General features: G+C 41.6%; 1 protein-coding gene across 2 annotated transcripts in view; it reads left to right on the top strand.

Moving 5' to 3' along the window:
• The window catches only part of znf385d (zinc finger protein 385D), a 66,992-nt gene that overhangs the window by 21,584 nt on the left and 21,334 nt on the right, over positions 1 to 24,074 (top strand). For both annotated transcript variants that reach the window (XM_079165359.1, XM_079165358.1), the window contains exon 3: positions 13,800 to 13,907. In XM_079165359.1, the coding sequence (XP_079021485.1) occupies positions 13,800 to 13,907 (108 nt within the window). The remainder of the gene's footprint in view (positions 1 to 13,799; positions 13,908 to 24,074) is intronic.

Here is a 24,074-nt window from a genome sequence, read left to right as displayed (position 1 = left end):
TTTACTTCTTCCCATTGGCTGTCATCACTCCTCACGCCACACATTTACAGATGACACAGTTGTGTTTCTATGTAATAGGCCGTCACCGGGTGTATTCCATAATGATGCATGTGTCCGTCTGTCTCTGGCTGCCACATAACCAATGTTATACCTATTTAAGTGTGAGCTACAACTTTGCTAAGTATGCACACTTTGCATGCATTTTAACAGCTGGAGGGCATAACCTGCACTGTACAGTGATGTTGTACAGGCCAAAGCATTTCTTTTCACTAATGTTCGTGAACCTTTTCTTGATCCTTGATGATTTAGGATGGCAGATGTAAAAGCTTTATTTTTTTGGACAAGCAATACTGCTATATCACAAATAGAAGCCCATTAGACCTTCAGTTAGATCAGATTACAATGGATGATTAGTTTAAACAGTCTACGTGAAAGCATCGCAGCCAGTTAGAACTCTATGCTGGAGCTTTATGGGAGAACCTGGTGCAGGAGGAGGGTTACGGTGTTACATTGTTATCTTTTATCTCAGCTGGACGGGGGACAGACAGGGTACCTGCCAAATGCCTTCAGGGAGCTCTCCCAGTTCAATATTTCATCCTGAGAGGGCCCAGTGGTGTGAGAGGGGTCAGCGCAGCGGTGAAGAGCAATGGGAAAATCTGGAGGGAACATTCATACTCGGTGAAAAACACAGCATCTGTGAGAGACAAGTGCAAATGGAGCAGAGGAAGGAAAAAAAAGGAAGTGCAGACAAAAAAAGGTCAGGGTTACAGAAAAATGGGGAGAAGAAATGGAAAAAGAGGAGACGAACAAGAAGTGGTGTCTGGAGCCAGTCTGGTCTCTTGAAATGATGGTCCAATACAACAAAACTGCATTGTCAATTAGGTTTGGAGGGAAACAGTCCATTTTGGTTTTGGTGGATGGGAAGGTCAAACACGCACAGGACTCTGACGCGGGAGACGACCATTTGCATCCCAAGTGAAACCAAATAAAAATGTTTTAAATTTATGTCCGTAACTAAAATAATGTGTAACATACTTATTTTAAGCCAAACTGTTTGTATACAAACACAGAAAGAAAGACATTGAAAGCAAATAAAGTGCAATGTTCGACCTTCCCTACAGTAAAACATTTGGCCCATGCAGCGCCTCTTCTTATTTATGTGTCTCTTCACCTTCATTTGGCGATCTTATTCCTTAATTGCCATCACTAAGCAACCTTGCTCCTTAAAAAAAAGAATGCGATGTGTTGATAGGATGTATTTTACATTGCTCCTGCTCCTCATCATGCTGTCTTAACTAATTGGACTTCAATAATAAGCAGAAGCTCTACATTTTAGCAAAAAGCTCAACACACTGACCTGTTTGAGCGTAATGTGCAAGAGGGACATGAAGTTATCAAGTGGAAACAGACTTTTCCCCCAAAGTTTTGAGGAAAATCGAATAGATCTTTGGAAACTCAGTTAAAACCGAGTGTTTGAAGACAGAGAGCAGATTACATGAATTTCATTCAAACCACAGACGGTGTGAATTTTCCCATCCAGTGAAGCACTCGACAATGAAATCTCTCGCGTTTGCCTTCCTATCTATCAGCCTTCTCTTCCACGTGTGTGCGTCTGTCTGTCAGAGTCATTACACCCAAAGCCGCACATAATTGCACACTTTAGAATACAATTTCCGAATAAATATAACAGGCTCAGAGCTAATTCTTTATTTCGTTCATACATTTCATCCGTTGATCCATCTTTCAAACGGGTGGCACTACTTGGCCACCTGTTCCTACTCGTACGGTCTGGAGCCCTGAAACTGAGAAAATGTAGTAAAAGAATTGTCAGTCAGTAACAAAGAAGCTTCTTATTGTTTACTCTTACGGCCGATCAATTAATAAGATAAAAACTCAAACTTGAACTCCTACAATTACAAGGTCTTGGCACAGATTTAATCATTCATATTATTTATTGGTGTATTTAGTTTGTAGATTTCCATAGTCTGGCTGATGCTTCGCATGGGCGTCTTATCAGTCTTGGCGTTTGGTTCCGTTGTTTTTGGGGGTTATTGCTCGGTGCTCCCGCTCTTAGCTCAGTAGCTGCTGGCTAATCCGGGGAGCATTCAAAGAGCGGAGCCATTATCGCCAAGTTTAACTGTATTCCATTTGTTGCAATAAATGGTTAAAATCTATAACAAGAGTGTTCCTGACTGAAATAGATTTTATTCTCTTTGCCATTTCACCACAAAATGAGACTTATTTGCTGCTACATAACCATTTGCACTATTGTATATTTGTATGTTTTTAATGGTGTGTCGAGTTATTATGTGTCTCGTATTTTACTTTGCGGTACTTCATCCAAAGACAAATATCCACTGAGCTGGACAATAACGCCAATCTAGTCCAATCTAATTATTTCAGGCTCCGTGTTATCTGAGAACATTACAAACTGACTTTAGTGATTTAACGCAGATTTTTTTACAGTTAAAACCTCACCGCTGGACTCATCGCTGCATTTTCCACCTGATAAATCCTCTGGTGGTCACTCCCCTCTCACCTTCCTCCTGTCTCACAAAGTTCTGTGTTTTTGTACCGAAACACCTGAAAGCCTGATCTCGTTCATTATAAGCCAATGAAATCCCCGCTCGGATTTGACTTGCTAATTTCCTGAAGTCCTTCCCGTGTGGCAAACAATCTGATGATGAACTAACGGACTGGGCCAGGCGGCGGAGGTAATTGGGAGACACATAGAGGGGAGGATTACATTCGACAGGTCATTCATCCCACTTTGGTTAATAGTGAGCGGGGCTGGCGTCCGTGAATAGAGCATTTAGACCTCACCAGCGGAGCCCTCGTTGACCAGTCGTTCTCTCTTCCTTTATGTATTTTATTAGATATGAATGTAAATGTTGCTATTACAGAGTAGATTCCTCAGTACCTCCGGAGCATGTGAAGAGAACACCCAGTATAAACACTATGTGCCTCAGTCATATACATACATCACATATAGCCTACATTGTATATAATGGATCAAAACACAGGCGTCTGTTGGACAGGTATGTGCTGACCAGCGGCTCTGCACCTTTGAGAGACATCATTGTAAAGCCTCTAAAACTGCCAGCGCTGCAAAGAAATTCCCTATTATTTAAAATGCGTATGTGCCGCCGGTTTGGCTTTTGTCTGGGCCCATTAATTCTTGTTTTATTTATTCAAATGCCTTATTTAAATAGCTTTTAAAATGTGAATATTTGACTATTTTATATCCCTTAAAGCACATTGAGAGCCGTGTTTTCTGAACGGTGCCTTTTTGCAGCGAGAACACAAAATGTTTAGGACGTATGTGGACTTAAGATCGAGGTGAAATACAGTTGCAGCAGTGTTCAGCAAAACTCAGACAACGGGAGTAGAATCTAGTACTAACGAGTCTGGCTGTTTAAACAGGCAGCAACAGCTGGCGCGGATGGTTGAAGTGTGAGAATTTGACACCGGGGGAAGCGGTTCACACTCCGTCACCTACCAACAGTCAACAGTCGCTTTTAACCTTGACAGACATCGCTCCCTAATTTTAGGCTGCTCGCACACCTGCAGTTTGGTTCGTTTGGTCTTGACCCAGAAAAAAAAAAGAAGATACATTGTTTCCTTTTAGTTCGTGTTCACACTGACTTTTTTTGTTTCTACAAACGACATGAAGTCGCACCACAGACTGTATACAACAGGTGGACGTCGTGGTTACGTCACCCGTTGGTTTGTGCAAACTTTGAGTTTGGCATTTGGCCGTTCGCTCATCTTGAGGAGACTTGGAACTAGAGATTGAGACCATAAACCGAGGTGTTTACTGAGGTAATAAATCAAGTGAGAAGTACAGTCATTTTCTCATAGACTTCTATACAATCAGACCTCTTTTTACAACCAGAGTTGTCAGAATACGGCAGCTTAGTCAGTGGCTCTACATTACGGTGACCAGACGTCCTGGTTTGTCCAGCACTGACCTAGTTTCAAGCAAAACACTCAAATGTTCCATGTTTTCAACAGTCACTACGCTAAGGTTTGCTTAGGAAGAGGAAGTCGGTCTTTTCTAAAGGGCTCACTCCTCCATTAGAGCGGCCCACATGTTCGGTGGAGCACGGCGGAAATGTGGATTTTGGGAGACAAAGTATAATTGTTTATCTGTTATCCATGGTGTTGAAAGGTGCCCTCGGTTCGGTCCATTTGGAAATGGAACCAGGTGGAAATCAAAGTCTCATGCTGCACTTGTGTGCTTTAAAGTTGTATATTTATTATGTTCTCTGGTGTCACAAAGAGCTCTCGAATAAATAACTGATCGCGAGCATTATTAGTACTTTTAGCACTGCAAATCGACCGATGATTTACATAAATATATACATGGCTTATACAGATCGATTATAAGATTATAAGAACAGTTCAGGATCAGCAGACATATCTAGTAGAAGTTTTAGTTTCAGGCAAAAAAGATCCTGTGGTTGATCCAAAAGGTTATGGGTGAGAAAGCACCATAGAGGTGATAGATCCAAAAACATAATAATCTGAACCTTTTTAAGAGTGAAAACTTGTTTCTTTTTCAATCTAAACGATGAATTGGTTCCTTCTTTCAGTGTTGTTCATAGAGAGCAGATGTACACGTCCAAGATGTTCTGATCTGTAATTTGTTTGACCACATAAATCATGTATATACACTCACATGCATAATGAAAAAGTTTGAGTTTTAGGCCACTGTTGATGGAAAACAAACATTGTGTGCGTTGCTTGATGATTAACCTAATACAGACTGGTTTCACTGCTTTACTGATGTAAACAAACCATGATAGAATCAATAATTAACAATTTAGAGGTATGATGCCTTAGCGAAAAGCAGGTTGTGCCATATGTCGCTGTAAAAAGCAAATATCATGCTTTTACAAACTTGCATCACGTAATACAGTAATGAACACATGTTCGACGTGCAGTAAATATGTGACTTACTGCTCCTTCAAAGACATTTTAATCTCCTCAGAAAGCATTCAGGCAGCCGTATTAAACCAAAATGTCACGTAATTGATTATTCGATCCTTTGTTGGGCATTTTAATGCCAGCTTGTTTGTGTGACACTAACTCCTTCTGTCACACACAAACCGATATCAGCCACCGCCGGTATATACGAAGCCTCGCACGACCGAGACTAAGAGCACACAGTGTGTGTTTCTGTCCCTTTTATCAGGCGTCAGTCGTACGAGTCGGCCCGTCTCGGCCGCCATCTCAGCTCATCACTGTCTTGTCCTGTCACATTATCCGTCAGCGGTGAGTGCGGGAGCGTCAGCATCAGCGGCGGCGTCTGTGCTGAACTTTGAGACGGACAGGCCTTCTGTGGGCTGTCAGATGGTATCCGGTAAATGACCCGCTCATTCTCCCTCGCTGTCGACACGCTGCCGACGTCTCCTCTGACGAAGACACATCAGTGCGAGTCAAAGACAGACAGAAGAATGGAAGGCGACAGCCACAGACAGAGATCAAAGTGAAAGGAAAAAACGGGTCAACTTACATTTCCTGAAAGGTTTTCTCAGAAGGCCAGCGATTACAATCAACCATTAAAATGTCATAGTTTTTATTTAACTGCAAGCTTTAAAATTAAATCAAATTTGTTCCAAATTTTGTAAGTGAAAAAAACAAACAAAGGCATCAAACCAAGGAAAAGAGAAAACATAATAGGAGGTTAAAAACATAGACGTGCAAGAAGACTTCGCTGTCTCCATCTTGGATTACGGCCGTTGAGATGTTGGCAGCCAATGAATGGAAGTTACCATATTTGGATTGCGGAGGAGTGACGTAGAGACACTGTATACTAGTCAGGTAGCGGCAGCGACCTGTCAATCACAGTAAGCCCCGCCCTAAAGCATCCTCTGCTTTATGGTCTGTTTGACTCTAAATGGACCATAATTTACTAAATGAACATCATGCTGTATTGAAGAAGACTTGAAACTAGAGATTGAGACCATAAACTCATGTTTACAATGTTTACTGAGGTAATAAATCAAGAGAGAAGTAGAGTCATTTTCTCATTGACTTCTATACAATCTGACTTATTTTTGCCACCAGAGGAGTCGCCCCCTGATGGTCATTAGAGAGAATGCAGGTTGTTTGAGACGCATTGGCTTCACTCAACAGAACCGGAGGTTGCTGCCAGGTTACAAAAGGGAAATTGTAGATTTTAAAATGTGAAAATGAAGCAAAATAAATCTGCATTCGACAACATCTTTATAAGCTAAACCAAACATACTGGCTTTGCCATTGACTCTGTGTTTAAGATCCTAAACCCTCCGTGTTTACCTGCAATTGCTTTATCGGCAATGTCAAGGATGTTTATGTGAGTGCAAGACCTGTTCAAAGACACTACAAACATCTCTTTCTTTAATTGCAGCTTGGCTGCGTTCACCGTCTGCTCTCTGATCGTCTGCGTCGGCTCTGCGGTTACCTCATCCTCAGGCAAGAAGCTGTTTTCTAGGCAGACGGCTCATCAGGATGATTGACAAGTGTTAATGCTGCTGGAACTCAACCAACTGAGGAAAAAAAAATTGCATATTAGCGCTTAAGGAAGTGATTTTGAAAGATGACACTGAGTTCACCGTGCACCGCAGGCTTCAAAATCGGGCATGTGTGATGCGCTTTGGCGTGCGTGGGTTGGCTATTGCTGTGCGTGTTTTTGCGCGTGCGTTAACATGTGTGTCGCGGTACATTTGCTCCGGGGACATTTCCGTCGCTGGCAGGCGTGGCCCATGTGGAGTGTGTGGCTCAGTGGGTGGCTGATGGGAGTAGGAGCTCGGGGAATAACATGTCCCTGGCACCGCAGCTGCTCTCTGCAGACGAGGCCCCGAACACATCGTGTTTCAGTGCGGGGAGGGAACGAAATGCTGCATGTCAGGGGGATTTCTTAAAAAGGGATACATGGAAAAGACACACAGGAGGAGGTGGAATTTCAGCGGTGAATTGTGGGTAAATCAACTGCCAAGAATAGCGCAGTGGGATGAATTTAGACCGAGAACTTTCAATCCACTTTATACCCGGTGATTAATGATATTGCCACGCACTTACATCTCTCCTGATGATTTTGCAGGATCGTGCCATGTTCTGCGGCCTCATCGCCACCGATTCAAATAACATGTTTCTAGCCCAGTGCGTGTTTCTAGTAAGAGGTCATCCGGCTCTCTCGTGGCCCAGATGTTTTTAACTGGCGTAAGCTCTCCCAGAGCTCAGGCTGCAGTGCGTCTGGTTCTCTGCTGTAGTGTTTTTCCCCTCTGCCAGCGAGCCTCGCCAACTCAATGTGTCATCCTCTTCTCCCTTCCCAAAAGACTTGGGTGATATTTACAGTACAAAAGGTAGAGTGTTGCGTAACTCCTTCTTTTCTCTCCAATTTAGCAACACAGTGTGTGTCAGGGCACAGGCAGAGGAGAGTCCTTTGCTCTGGTAATGTAATGCAGACTTTACAGTGTTTTCCCGGTGAAAAGCTGCACATTTCACTGTGTATTATTTGCTTCTACCTCGTTGACGTTGGCTACACATCTAGTGCAGCATGTTTTCATAATGCTGATTGAGCATAGCAGAGCAATCAACAACACTTCGTTGATATGGATATAGTGGTTCAAACTCTGGTGTCTAATAGCAGTCGGTCACCGAGTTTTGACATTTGCTAAATGCTCTTCTGTATAATATAAATGTTTCATTTTCAGAGATATTTTCTGTAAATTTATTCTCCATTAAAAGCAGATAATGTATCCCAATTTTTTTTTCCAACTGTTAAGTAGGTGTGTATTATATCATTCTGCCTTTGAGTGCCGCTGAAGCCGTAAAAGCTTTTATTGTCACGGCATTCATGAGCTATACAATTCAGAAGAACTGCAAATTTTCACTGAAGTGTAACCATTTTAAACATAACAGGGCTTTGACATTGCCACAGTTTGCTTCAATGAATTTATGCTGTCTCTGAATTTCATTTTTCAATACATCTAAATGTACCTTAAGAGCAAAACTGAGGGCTTGTTTCTGCCTTAATGCTGCATTAGTCTTTTGGCCACGTACGACAGTGGAACATGCTGTAAACTCAACGTATTGTATCCTTATAAAGCTAATATGATGAATGTGTTTGGTGAACAATAGATTACACATTCAGCAGACATGGTGCAACATTAGCATTCATTTGGATTTGTGTTTCCAGTGAACTGATAAATGTTAAGCCCGATATGTATTCTACTCTTTTGATCTGTTTTGGTCTCCACCAACAATTAAATCACACTTTTTGGCTGTAAACGCTGTGTTTGATCTTGGGTCATTCTACCAATTGACACTTTAAACCACATCGAGTCTCCCTGCAGACCAACACCTTGTTATTCCAGTCCAGTCTCATTCCCATGGGGTCAAATAACTACGTTTTGTCTCATACCGACACACGAGGCACCTCCGGGCTTTCAATGACTGCAATGTACACTCATCCTGAGTGTCAATATAAGACGCTCAGAAAAAAATGCCCCAAGTGTTTGATGGCATACAATAAAACCCCAAAAGGCAGAGTATGGACGGGACAAACAAACACAGGACATGACAGTTTGTGTCCTGTGTGAAACCAACAACTTGACAACCTTTCACTTTTTACTTGACAAACTTGATAAACTCAAACCATGATCTTGTTTTCCCAAAAACGCAAGACATATTGTTTGAATTCACAGCAGTAACCACGTGTTTACTGCGACTGTATTGGAGCGTCATAGTTTGACCCAGTGCGTTAGAAAGTGACGCCGTGGGTCTCGACCAAGCGCGAGTAACGAGATGTTCTGTGTCAACGCTTTGTGGAGACGTTTTCTATCAGAAATATAAATTTGGTGCAGAGCTGAAACACAATGCCACTCCTCAGAAATCATTTTATGTTGAGTGCCACAGTGGATCATAAGTGTCTGAAAACACCCACCGAGGACTACTTTGTGACGCTGAGTTTTGTCTGTGAACATAAGCACTGCCAGCGATTCATGTGAGACTCCCTCACTTCGCTGACAGCTCAATTGCTGTAATTGTTTCGCTGAGAGGAACATTTAATTGTTGGAACATGATTTTAAAAACATGTATAAAACCAAGTGTATTCATTTTGACAGAAATTGACTGGATCCAATCTGTGAAAGTGGAACCATTCAAAAATATTACAGTTACAGCTCACTTTCTGTGAAACGTGGGACATAAAAGGAGTAAGTGATTAAAAACAGGATGAAAAAATATACTTTATTATGCACTACAGATAGCCTACTTACAGATTTTGACTTCACTGCTCAGTCAAAAATCAGTAATGAGCAACTCTTTTATTGCGTTTTTGGGCATTAAATCTGAAGTCAGTCAGAACCATATTGAGAGCCCATAACTCCAGCAACCCATTACAACCCTGCAATAAATCCACTATATGTCCCCGCCGTCCCTCTTTCCGAGGCTGAACCTGATTCTGTCTCTGAAGGCACCGGTATACTTCATTAGAACCTCTTCGATTCCAGAAAATGACTCTACTTCTCTCTTGATTTATTACCTCAGTAAACATTGTAAACATGAGTTTATGGTCTCAATCTCTAGTTTCAAGTATTCTTCAAAATAGCATGATGTTCATTTAGTAAATGATGGTCCATTTAGAGTCTTAACGGACCATAAAGTGAAGTGTGCTTTAGGGCGGGGCTTACTGTGACTGACAGGTTGCTGCCACTACCAGAGCCGTATACGGCGTCGCTACGTCACTCCTCCGCATTCCAAATATGGTAACTTCTGTTACCATATTTGACAAAATGATGACTGTAATCCAAGAAAGCGAAATTGCCAAAGTCAAGGCTTCAAAACGGCAATCCACAAACCAATGGGTTGACTACGTCTACATATATACAGTTTATTATTACACCCTGTCCCTCTCTGTGACGGCTGAGTTTTCACCCCTTTTATCTGTGTCTGTTTTAAGCCTGAACTTGTCTCTTCTGTCTGAACCTGAATCGATTTCTGCCTCTCAATTGGTCTCTGACAGGCTGTTTGTCTGAACTTCAATGCGTCTCCTCAGTTAGACCCAGTTGTTGCTTTTCATTCAGTGCCTCTTTCTTCTTCTCAGTCTGAGCCTATAGCTGCCTCTCAGCCTGTGTGTACGTGCCAGGAATCAGCCTGAATCTGTGTCTGACCTTCTATCACAGTCTGCAACCACTTCATACCCATGTCGTGTTTCCTTAGCAGAGCTTGTTTTTCTAAAGGCCGTGACACACCAGTCGGCAAGTGTCGAGCCCTTGGTGAGCATATGTGGCCCCAGTTTTTGTGGATTCGTTGGCTTTTCGGCCGATTGAGCGAATTGTTTTATCGCCAACCGAGCCCGTCGTTGACAGAAATCCCTCCGTTTGACTATTTTAGCTTCAGCGAATCAGTGCACGAGAAGAGAAGGGAGGGAAGCAAGCCAACGACTGAGGTCAAGAGGCAAAACACCGAAGGCTGTTCTCTTTTTTCATCTACATCTCATTCCAATTCACAAATATTTTCATAATTATTTTCGACATCGCCATCTGGATTGAGGCTACGTGGTGAGAAAATGGCCGACAAACGCAGCTCTGTTTCATGTGTGTATCATAACAACGGCCTTTATATTCGCAGTCACAGGTCATCCGGTTATTTCCATCCACACAGGCGCAGAATGAACGATGCTAGTTGGCTGTAGCCTTCGTGGTGTTCAAACGCAACTTTTCGGTTCACGACCCAGGCGGAAAAAGCAGTTGGCCTTCATCAACGCTAGTTCTTTGATGTCGGTTTGGTGTGTCTGGGTATTTAAAGAATCTGTTCAGTCTGCCTTTTCCGAGCTTCAGTTCCAGTTTGTCCGCATCAGGCCTCTGCCCGAGTACTCCTTACTCTCCGAGGGACCCAGTCATCCCCCATCCAGTCCTTCTGAGCCAGGTCATCCTGTGTCCAAGCTCTTGGTGGGAAACACTGACCAGCCTGGAGGAATTGTTGGGAGTTTGTCCGTAGAGCATGGCTTCTGTTCTGTCAAATTAATGTCTGCACTGCCTCTCTCTTCCCCTTTCTTCAGCCTCTTTCTTTTCCTTCTCCAACTTGTGTCTTTTCTGGAAATTTCCATTCCGTGTTTTTACGTCACTGGTTGCCCTCTAGCGGGTTTACCTCCTCTAGAGATCACCCGACCCCCCGTCACCTGCTTAACCAGCTGCTCCTCATTCAGTCCGTCACAGTGTGGATACTGAGACCAGTTCTCAGCCATTCTTTGGCAGATCGCGTGTGTTTCCAAGCCACGGTAGCGTTCCAGCCGTTGCTGTCACCTGCACCTGATTACTCGCCTTTCCTGGCTCGGCCCTTTAGGAATCGTTCGGCTGGTTTTACTGCCAATGCTTGGTGACGATGAAAAGATCAGCCTTTTAGCAAAGACCACCACCAACACTTTATACTGTACGATGATGATTACTGACACTTAGTAAGGACTCGTAGTTTTCCACTTTTGTTCCAAAGGTGAATATCTCAGGAAACTTTTTTTTTTCCACCTCTGCACACAAACACTTTTGAAATAATAAACAAATAATGAACAAATAATGAAAAAACAGCGTCCGCAGAAAGCGACAGCGTAACATTGTTGCGCCTACCTTCTGCAGCACAATTGTCAAGGTGGATTAATCCTCCCACACACTGCCGGCACCTTTCCTCCTTCTGTAGCCAAGTGGTGCCTATTGAGACACTTTCACTGCGAGGCAGATGTGTTTGTTCATTCCTCAAAGCCCTGTCACCACACAGAGGGAGGCAGGCAGCGTGCAGCAATGCAGCAGCATGCCGAGTCTAAAAGATGAAAACGCATGTGCTTGTTGTGCTGGTTTCGTTTTCATGTTTATGTGTACGTGTTTTCTCAAAGACAAAATGTGCTTCATTTTTTTTTGTGTGTGTGTTTGGCTTGCTTGCACGAGTGTTCGGATTCAACAAACTCTCTCGACTGCACGACACTAAATCGATGGTTTATCATTTGTGGGCAAGTTTCATTTGTATAAATGTTACCGAAGCACAATAACGATTGATCCTGCTGCTGCCGCCGGGATAAGCTCTCTGTTTTTCGCAGTGCACTGGAGTTTGTGGTGTTTGTGGTGACTTTCCTTCGCTGGTGAGCTCGCCACATCTCCCCTGCATCTTCACATGCAATTTTTTTTTTTTACTTTTGTTCTTTTTTTATCTGGAGCATCCACTCCAAAAACAATTCCAATAGGCCTCATCTATAAGTTGTGTAAAGAGCGAATCGGTGCGTACATGAACGTTCTTGACCATTCTTACAGCCATTTCCACCTCACCTTCTCTTGAAAATGTAAACAAGCAATTTGGAAGGGATACACGATTGATAAACCGCAACTTTACACTTTACACAATACACAGATTTTTAAAAACATACACATGTTAAATACTTTATAAATGAGACCAAATAAATGTATATAGGCGGCGTTAACAGGCTCTCGTTTCTTTCCTCTCAGCAGTAAAACAAGCAGAATGCACGCTGGCCTTTCCTACTGGACTCGATGTTATAAGTAGGCTACAATTATCAGAACAACACAATGTTGACTAAACTTTATAAATTGCCAAAATATGCAGATAAAATCATTCCAAGTGCAAAATATGTATTATATCAAACCTCTCAGTGAATTGACAAGCCATGATAAATACGATATTATGAACAGAATATTCATTTTGCACACAGTTAATTTTAAATTTTTACTTAAGTGAATTAATTTATGTGACATTTAATCTCCATCTGTACTCACATTAAGATTCAGATTTGCTTTCCTTGCAGACTACCACAGGCCGATGAGACGATACAGGAAAGATGTTGATCTTTAACAAATCACTTAAAATATATATATATATATATATATGCTCGTACGAGTTGTTGCTCGCATGAGGCTCAATGAATTTCTCTTGCCAACAGGTTTAATCTGTGAAGCCACAGCTTGATGCTGCTTTGTGCTTCTACAGAACTCGGCTGGATTCCAAAACCAGCATTAGCTGATATACAGTATCTCTTCATTGCAATCCAAAACAATGAATTAATTTATTCAGAGGCAACTCAACGACTGCAGCTTGTCGCTAGAGCGTCATTTGCTCGGCACTTATACGTTACTTCATGGCTCTGCGAGCCTCACTTGTGTTAGGCGGAAAGTGGAGCGTTGAAGCACTTATGCGCAGCGACGGCTTCTCCTCTGATCTACGGTGGCTTGAATTGTACCTCACTTGCGCGTCGCTTTTGAGAAAAGCTTTTTTACTTAACACAAAGACGTCAGCCTCGTGCGTGTGATTCTTGTTTTTTTTTACACTGCTTTCATCATTTAATGAGCTGTGAGCAATAATGTCAATGCGTCGCACAGAAAACAATGAAGAAATACTTCACCAAATGCAAAAAGTACGGTTCTTTCATGTGTTTTTTTGGACAGCAAACAAACACTGTAACATTAACACAGACTGTGACTTCACAGAAGACACTTGTTAGGTTAAATTCACTGTTGGTTTTAGTCTGTTCGAGGGAAATGGTGATGATAAAGAGATGCAATGACGCCAGTAGTGTCCCCCAAGTGCTCATTTGATTACAGTAAGATCTACGCAGCCAAACACCCGAGTGTGTCTTGAGTGTTAATGTCTGAGCCACAAAGATGAACGGCCGGCTCTCTAAAATAAGCTCCAGGCAGCCTGTTTTCACTTCACAGCCCAGCGAGTGATCGACGACTGAAGGTGATTTACAGGTCAGCTTTAGCAACTCTTTTAATTAGCCATCTCTCCGTGTGTCTCCCTCCGGTCTGCAGATGGACCCCGTGCAGAAAGCCGTCCTCCATCACACCCTCGGCCTCCCTCCCACTGTAAAGAGGAGGCACGTCTCCTGCAGCGTTTGCCAGCTGAGGTTCAACTCACAGGTGAGCAACTTTTTCTTCTGAAGAGGAGTGAAAGTTCAAAAGTCGCGAGTGAAATAAACAGGAAACAATCCGCTGACCACATTACAAACTATAAAGAAGTGTGGTTCCCCTGCTCTGGTGTCAGCCGCGTTGTCCTTCACATAGTTATCGTTCTGTTAGGGCAGGTCATATGTTGTTAAAAAGTGAATTACTTAAATGATGTAGATCATCTACCACCAGAGCTGCAGTCGTTACTGAGCACTCAGCGTGTTGTCTGGTGTATTTACTCAGTCGTTAGTTGTTGGAGTCCAGTCTTTGTGGGTTTCAGCTCATCTCGAGTTGTGTCCATCCAGCAACGGAGCATTTCAATTTAAACAGTGTTACCGTTTGAATGACCTTTTGGTCTGACCTATACATTTTTAAATGAGGTCAGCTGAACTGTAGTATTGAACCTGATTTGTAGGCAGCAGCAACCATCTTACCAAGTAGTGAATGACTAAAACATGATACCAGTTTGACCCTTTGCTAAGTCCCGCTCGTCCAACGCAGACCGGCCAATCATCTTGCAGCATCGGCCATCTCAGACCACAGACTGACTCAAACACTTGTGTTACAGACAACCATCATCAACACGCTGTGTTGTTAATATAGAAATAATGCACAGATTATACGACAAATGAGCTTCTGTTCAGAGTTACGCAAATGAACGCAGTGTGACATACTGTATATGAATAAAAGCAAATAAACGTTGATATAGAGGTTCGTGATAATTGGCAACGGATTTGTTCTGTCGCTGAAAGGGGACAGAAAATAGTGAATGTGAGTCACTGGAAGGTTCCACTCCAAAAAGGTGCTGAAATACAGTCCATATACTCAGTCTTCTGTAGGTGTTGAGAGTGAATCACACGAAACGTTGATAGAAAATCACACATTGTTAGCTTCTATTTTGCTGAGGTTTTGCTTCGTCCGATGCACCGAGAGATGTGAGAAAAATGTCTGTGAGTTTGTGTCGCGCTACAGAAGGTGAAGGAAAAGCAGCAGGACTTACTCATCATTACAACCATCTCTGAACGACATCTTTCACAGACGGTGGTATAAGAAAAATCTCTTAAACCACCTTCATTAAAGATGTATAAATGGTTCTTTGCTGTGAAGTTTTTATCATATCCTAAGAGCCATGACAAGAGGGAGATGTTTTCATTTGAGACTGAAGCTGCAGATGTGGGAATTTTTTATCTGTATTCTGATTAATGTCTCATGTTTGGGCTCTCACTCACCCCTTCTCTTTCTTTAAACACTATCACGTAGGTGTGTTAGAGAGAATTAACCATTTAACCGGGTTATCGTTGCAGCTGGACGGCTTGTTAGGCACTTCAACCACAGCACCACTGCATGAAAGACACAAATCCCGTCGGTTAACGGTTAATGATTGGTTAGCGAGTGACGGCTATCTGTCAGAAAATAAAAAAATAGCTCTCTGGTGGACAAACTATGTAACAGTGACTGTGTTTGAATTACCTCAATCATATCTTTGACATTTCTGTTTTGCAATTTATTGTTATATCTGCGATAAGGGAATATCAACAGATATATAGAGCGCTGCAGAGAATCCTAAAACACAGAAATGAGTTGGCATGTTTGGCCTTCTGGGTCCGTTGTCTTGAAGTCAATGAGTGTTCGGAACGGGTTTTTGGTCTGTGGTTTACACCAGCTTTAGAGATTTTAACGTTTTGCTCTATAATATAAAATATGGCAGTATATACCCCTTTTGTGAATTTTGAAGCTTTTTCGTGTCTTAAAAAAAGTTGAGTTTCTGAGTTTCTCAAACTGTTCTTGGTGGTTTCAAGTGGTTAAACCCAACCGTGGTTGTACTGATGTGTTAAATGACCAATTGCACGCAAAACAAAACATTTTATAATGTCAATGGAACACAAAACCCATTCACATTGAAATGAATGCACCATCAGCTTTCTGACGATAAAACAACAGAAGAGACGGAGTCGAGTACGAACGCTTTGTTCTGAGCTGTTGAACAGTTTAATGTCTAATGTGCTTTTATTGTGAAAGCGTCTTCCTCTTCTTACTGCATTGCATTTATCCTAACTTAGGCTCATGATTAGCTCATGATAGCACGATTATGGATGTCTGGTCTTTTATCTTTGGTTTCAATATAAGGCCTCGTGTGAGCAAAATGGATTCCAGGAAGGAGATCTTGTTACAAAGTATGTTTATAGTCATTAGCTCATACGTGCACTCTGCGATACAGTAATGAAATGCGTTGCACTAATACAAGCTTGCTGAATCATACCGATGGACCAGCAGATGGGTTTCGATTCCCCTCGCGCTCAATTTCCATACCATTTTAAAAGTAATCAAAATATTTGAAAGGAAAATCACTGGCGCTGCTGCATGTTGTTAAATCAGTGGCATCCCTAAATAGTAATGTCATCGCTCTTTCATTAAAGGAGTAATCAATCTATTTCCCACGCTGACTGTGTCGGCGATTACTCAGGATGAGGTTATTATGTTTTACATGCGGAAATCTATCTCTGTGTATATTTACTGTTGGTCAGCGGTTTATTTTAAGGCTTCATTAGGGAGACCGACTCTGTGTTTACCTGTCAATCAACAGCTGTGTTGAGCTGGGAGGTCTGACATACCCTCAGGGTGTGGTTTTTTTCCTCTCTTTGTTGTGAAACCACAGCTTCCGTTAGCAGAAGAGTATCTCAATTTTCTCCAGTGGCAGTTTATCATAAAGTGGACCGAGATATGATGGCGAGCAGGAAGCCTGTGGTGTTCTGCTAAAAATGGATCCGAGCTGCTCTGTTGGGAAAGTCTGTATGTAAACCAGTCAATGAGCTGAAGATCATGAAGAGAAAAGAGCTGTTTCTGCTTTACTAGATGCGATCATGTTTATGAGACGAGATCGTAAACTGGACTCAAGTCTGTAATTTGTTGACAGCGAGCGAGTCACCAGACTGATCTACTCCCTTTAACAGGGAACGCTGGATAACCTGTTTACATTTGATGCTTTTACAGCACTTCCGTTAGCTCTTTACCTGCAGTTTTTACAAGCTGTTAATCTAAAAGGGGATTTTCCTTTTTGTACATGTTATTGAAACAGACATGAAGAAATGTACATATCACCTCTTTTTAGTCTTTTTAGAGCATGTAAGGAACTCAAGAACGTCCCGTATCTCTACTGGAGGAACCAAAGTTCAACTCTTCCATATTTCAAGGACTGCAAAAGACGTACTTCCAGCAAGCAGTCCAGTTCAATTCGTTACACATTAGAATGGTTATTTTTGTGTTTATCAAAAGTTGTGGATAGTACCTGCTACTTTCTTTTTTAGTACCACCTCAGTCGAGGTTCTGGAAGGTGGAGTTAAAACACTGCAGAACACTTAACGGTCGCAGAGAATCGTCACTAGTGCGACGCTGGTATTCTTGGCTCTGCAATACAAAATGTTTATGTCAACCCGCAAAACTATGCCGTACAACTGACGGATGTTGCTCCGTTTGGTTGCCGACGTTGATGATGTCACTGCAGTTTCACATGGGGTTGCTTTGGTGATCAGCAGAATCCTGCCTACACTGCCAGTGAACAAACAATAAGACAAAAGGACCTGATACCAAAATGCTGTGTTGAGTCCTGCAGTGGAAACACGGCTAAAAAAGAAAAAAGAAAAAAAGTAGTGCTTTCTGATGTCCAGGAAACTATCAGGGCTCACGGGTCAAACACAATCCTCAAGCTTCCTTCAATTTAAAGATGCTGTCACGCAGTAGAACTAGATAATACGAGGTGCAGTAGTCCCGACCAGTCACACTGGAGTGGCGATTTTACAGGCGGCTTTACAATCTGTGCAGCATTCGAAGTCCTCTGTCCTTGGACCCTCGTATTGGAAAAGGAAAAACTCCCCCAAAAAAACTTTAGTAGGGACAATAAGGAAGAAACACCAGGGAGAGAATCTTGGGAGGGATCCCTCTCTGAGGATGGGCAAGTAAAATAAAAAGGGAATAATGACATAATGTGCATGCAGAAAGTGACATAAATATTGTTTTAAGACTTGAGAAACAGGAGCTTAGGGGAGAACGAACCCTGACAACATTCATTGGCGTGAATGTTGTATCTTTGTTTAAATTAATAAAATGATCAGACAAAGCTTCCTCCTCCTAATCTGACATCAGAAAGGTGTGTGTGTGTGTGTGTGTGTGTGTGTGTAGGGGGGGTGTTTCAAAAGCTAATCAACCATCAGACAGGCGGCTCTGAAGAACCATCCTGGCAGTTTAAACAAGCGCTGCGTGCCACTGTTATCAATGAATTGGACATGGAGTAGAAACGGAGTTCTGTGGAGTTTGACTACAATAGAAATCCAAAGAAAGAGAGATTTAAAAAAATCGGAACGATTTGAGACAAAACTTATTTAAAATCTAAACCACGAAAAGGGCCTCACTGAAATGAGATATCAACAAAAGGATCATTTAAAAGCAACGGTATAACAGCAGGACATCTACGATAAGGGACAGAAATAGAAATGAAATGTCTTTCAAATAAATGCACACAATGAATTAATCACAAAACTGATAATAACTTTCTTGAACACAATGACTGTCGTGTTTCCTTGTGAGTGACACAAACACTGTTTTGTTCTGTTCGAGGTCCATGAGAAACCCAGTCCTTTAACAGCTCAATGAAATAAACAGAAATGTAATTGTTTGACATTATTTAAGACATTGTGTTTTATCAACTTGATTACTTTCCCTTTTTATTTTTTGAGAGCGGGTTACAAACACAGTTCTAAACTCATTATGTTTTAGAAGTCTGCCTCTGAAAATGAACCATTACTTCTGTTTCAACTGTAAAAAAAATAGTACAATTGATCTGCTCCTTAACTCTGACAGCTGTTTTTAAGCCGCATAACTCTCTGCTAATCCCAAAGAAATTCATGTGGATTTTTGTTATTGGAGCATTACAGCAGTTTATTAATAATGTCTACCAGGGAGGTTTCAGATATTGCCTCTTGTGGCTCCTTAGTTTGTGGCTCCTTTGGTCAGAAAGAGGTATCATTTGTTAGATCCCAATGAATTTAGATTTTTTTCTCCCTCCGTGCCATCCCATTGTGTGAGTAACAAGAGTTGCTCTGGAGGGCTGTGACACCCGGAGCTGCTGCGATTTACTTAAACAACAACTTTTCTTTACCACCTCAGGCCAGTTTTCATTGTTCTCTCCTTTCAACAAAGGGATCCCTCACCCACTGAACACGCCCCCAACATCCGCTTCAAAGCTCCACCCACATTTAACATATGTAAGCAGCTATTTAACCACCTGGTGGTAGGGCCTTTGTCATTTGGCTCCTGGCTTGATGGTGGAGTTGAACAATGGCAGTCGGCAACGTCATGAAATACCTTCTCTTCATCTTCAACTGTTTGTTTGTTGTGGGTGGAATCATTATTGTCAGTTTGTCCACACACATCAGGATCAACGAAGCAGACAACCGGACCACAGATGATCTTTTCCCGGCCATACACCTCCTGATGTTTATCGGTGCCATGACTCTGGTTTTTGGCTTCCTGGGCTGCTGTGGAGCAGCCAAGGAGAGCCGCTGCCTGCTGGTCCTGTTCTTCAACGGCCTCCTCGGAATGTTCCTCATGCTGCCGGTCGTGGTGTCGCTGGGAGCCGTTTCAAGAACCGCAGCAGCCCAGGAGCTGGTGAGGAAACGCGTGAAGCAGCTGCTCCCGCTGAGCGAACAGCCCGAGGAAGTTCGGGTGTCGTTTCAGAAGGTGGAAAGGTCCGGGTTCTGTTGTGGTTTCGTTGTTGGACATCTTGACTGGGGCAACTCGACGGTGGTGCCCGACTCTTGCAACTGCACAGACACCTCCAGAAACTGCACGGTTTTGGACGGATGGGAGATATACTCGACACTGTGCATGACGTACATCATGACGTGGTTGGACAGAGTGTCAGACGAACTCATGTGGATCGCATTTGCATCTGGCATCCTGATGATTCTGGGCATGGTTTTCTCAATGGTCCTGATCTGTCAGCTTCGTAATGGGAGGAAGAGCATCATTTAAAATGTTTTATCACAAGGCCTGAGGTTAATAAAGGACAGATCACCATGTTGGTGTTAAATGCATCTGGTTGTAAACTCTTTTTACATGTTTTAAATGTTTGATTTCAACTATGAATTGCATATTAAACTATTTTTTTAACAATGAAAAGGCTCAGTCTGTTGTAATGTGTTGTATAACAGAAGCTGATAATTGTGAGTCCAAAGAATAAATAAAAATGTTTGTAGCAGAATTTTGTTGGGCCCTCAACAGATCTTTTTTATTGTTTTTAGGCAAAAAACATTACCGTTCAACACTACCAAAAAAAGTTCCAAGTAGTTTTAATACTGAAAACAACTTCGGTCCAGTTGTATAAATCTGGCTATCCAGCAAATGTCACCACAATCAGATCGCTAATGAATTCAGGCCCTTGTCTGCTCAGACAAGCTCAAGTTGTTCATGTTGCTCCTGCACGTAGCAGACCATGCTGCTAAATGATGAATGAATGATGCTTCTGTCTGATCGGGCCCTTCATCATCTTGTGACCCCTCATATTTGTCTTGCAACCCTTTGGAGGAGCCTGAACTATTGCACTTAACTCTCTAACTGCATATGAAGTAGTTTAAACTGGCTCCATCTCGAGCAGCTACGACAGTAAAATGCTGCTCACACACTGATGCATCAGAATTAACACTCAACAATTGTAATACATAGTAATATTTAACATTTTGCTGCAGTTCTTGTACTTTCAGTTCGTTTTCCTGACTTCTTTCATAGCATACATCAAACTAACAGCTAACATTTGTAAACACCGATGGAGGCCGGATTTGGACTTTATTGAGGGAAAATAAATATATTCAGTTGGTTGCAGCCCAGTGCTAGAGGGAAACATATTTAAAGAATCTGTTTATTTCCATTTGGTTCAGATGTCCTTCGCAGCACATTTGACTCACACAAGGAATCAGGTTTTCCCCCATGATACCTGATCTACCCTCCCCCACAGACACTGAGGCAATGTGCACTGGTTCTTTGTTTGTTTGTGATTGGGGACAGTATGCTGGGGGAGTTTTTGAGATGTTGTGGCAACAACCAGGAGGACCATCAAGAGGAAAGCCATCCTAAAATCGGCATCACTAAGGTTTCATTTACATTTTCAGCTGCCCTTAAAAAACACTGTCCTTCCATAATACAACTGGCTGCGAGCCTTGGCTTGGGAATGTAGGTCGTAAAGATTTATGACTGACTAAAAATGGTGCATGAACTCCATAAATACAAGTGGGAGACAACTCCAACTTCATGAATTAATAACAAAATGGAGTAAACTGTGCCACAAATATAAATGATTTAAGATGGTTTACCTTCCATTACATCAATGTTGGGCTTTGGAGATTCTTTTATTTGAACATTAAATTAATGAGCATTTTGTTGGATGCCTAATGAGAAGCAGGAGTCAATGGCAACTGAAAACACACGCAGCTGTAACATTTGTAAAGTTTCCTACGCTTTGAGCTTTCCTTCTGTTCTGAAAAAACGTTCTGTTGTTTATGGGAGATATTTATCGCAATCTTGTTTGAATCATGCTGAGTTAATTTAATTACGAAACCAGAACATGTTCTAGAACAAGCATCCCCCCTGTCTTGATACCTCAACTATCCAATTTCTTCCAATGACGAGTTTGATGTTGTAACTAAATTGTCAAACATGAGGGTTTTTTTGCTCAGATTTCTGTACAAAGCGTTCATTCATTCAAACATTGAAATACAAACACAACATTTCAAGTTGCTGAGTCAGATCCTTGGATGATTGCAGTGACTCACAGTGACTGTTCACAGTATTTAGAGTAGCTTCACTCGAATGTTTTGTCTTGAAGACCTTATCCAGATGAAAATAGAATTACTTCAATACAGAAGGGAGGATGTTTGGTGAATCCCACAACAACAAAAAAAGACAACCACCTTTTTCAAACATGCAGATGATGAACCTATAAACTACACTGTTGCAATCATCCGATAATTGAGCCACTGGGATGTGAAAGCAAACATTTGAAGCTTCCCTCCTCATTTCCGGTGAATCTTTTCGATCACCTTTTTGACTCGGGTAACTCTGGAGGGGAATATCTGGCTCTTTAGCCATTAAATACTCCGCTATGTTCACCAGCTAGTTGCTAATTGTCAGACATTTGGGGCTGACCGGGTAGTGCACTGTGCGGTTTATAGTCCCTTTCACATTTTCCAAACAATGATTGCATACGTAAGTGTGCGCATGCAGTTTTGCAACGGTAGTACAGCCGGGACATTATCCACCAAAGATCGCCAATGCAATTTAAACAAATGGACTTTCCATTTCTGTGCTGTCAGTGCTGTTATAACTAGGTTATGCTGTGCGCATATATCTGATGACGTCAGCTGTAAAAGGGTATTTTAGAGTGTTCGCACTAGAAACATGAACAAAAAAAGTTTATGTAAAAATCAATCAAACAATCAAAGTTAAAGTTCCTTGGGTATTGTCCTATTCATTATCACCCAAAAGCTCAAATATTGCTAAAAACTGAGCTCACAGGAGCACAAATATATACGTATAAATCTGTCACGTAAAATGACAAAATAAATTCAATATTTGGCAGAAAATGTTGTGTTATAGCAAAAGAATTATAGCATTGTACGCTTCTGCAAACCACGGATAAATTGAATTTGGACATTCTTTAATGAGGTCAGAGCAAGTGATGCAGTATATCTAAAGACCCCTGTGTTCATCTGTGTGAAAGCAAAAGTAAACGTTGACTTTGCAATTATAACCTAAACATTGTTATGCTGCGTTGTAGCGCTATGCTGTTGCGTAATGTTATTACGTAATGTTATTATAACAAAGTACTTTTTGTTGCCTTAATCAAGCCAATCGTTTCACAAATTTAACAGCGTGGCATTGTTTGTTTCTGCAAAGGTATTCATGAATCATATTTATAAAATGTATTTTTGGTTCATAAACATCGACGTTCAGTGTATCCCGTGGTTTGCATTAAAAAACCTTCAATGCCTACATTCTTTCTGGCGACTGGGTTGGTTCAGGTCGGACCACATCATATTTAGGAAATATGTTAATGGAGGACTAAGCTCCATCTACATTTTAGCAGACACTCTCATTCAGGTTTACATACATTGTCAAAACGGGTAATCTTGCTTACGGCCACATGTCTGTTGATGGATACACGGTGATTTAAACTGTGACCTTCAGGTTTCCAGACAGCTTCTATAAATCCTAAAAAAAACCTCCGACTACGATTTGTTTAAAGTCTTTTCCACCTCACAGAGCACCTGCAAGGAAAACAAATGGTATCCCTCTGTGTTAATCATACGCGTGTCAAACTTGGAATTCAAGCAATTCTTCCACTTCATTTTTCAAATGAAAGATGAATTATTGGTGTAGTCGCATTAAACACACATCCATATCACCTGAGTCGCCTGACAAAAAAAATAAGTTATGTCTTTGGGATCTGGACAGTGATGAATGTGAGTCAAAATGAATAGTTTCATGCCAGAACAAGATGTGCACTCAGTTTGAAAAAAATAACACCTTATCCAAAAATGGTTTCTAGGATGAAGGGAAAATGTTTAAGGTTCCTCAGCAATTTCAAAACCATTGCCGACAAAATGACTGAGCTACAGCAACTTTATTCCCTTCGTATAATGAAACCTCCTTACTTGTCTCCTTATTTTAAGCTGTCACACACACAATCAAGAAAGTTAACAATCAATATTCTAATTAAATAAGGCCAATTTGACTGATCTTATTTTCTTACAATTAAAACAATAACTGCTAGAAACAGTGGTGGAATGTAAATAGGTAATTTACTCAAGTATTGTACTTTAGTTTTTTCTTCTTTTTTTTTTTACATACAGCACATATGATATGGTGACATGATATGATGCAGTAATAATCTACACAGTAGTATGCAATGACTCTAAACTTGACTCCACATTGCCACAAGATTAAAATCATTTGTTAGTGATAAAAACAGAATATAATATTCTGCAGAGCGGCTAGTTCACGACCGCCGCTCTGCACTGCGTTCAGATGTCGGTTAAAGCTGATAACGCCGTCCCAATCCAAGCGATGTCACGAAAGCGTAGCACCCAACCT

Source organism: Pholis gunnellus (genome assembly GCF_910591455.1).
Source record: "Pholis gunnellus genome assembly, chromosome: 8".
Taxonomy (NCBI): domain Eukaryota; kingdom Metazoa; phylum Chordata; class Actinopteri; order Perciformes; family Pholidae; genus Pholis; species Pholis gunnellus.
This window is presented reverse-complemented; position numbering and strand designations above follow the sequence as displayed.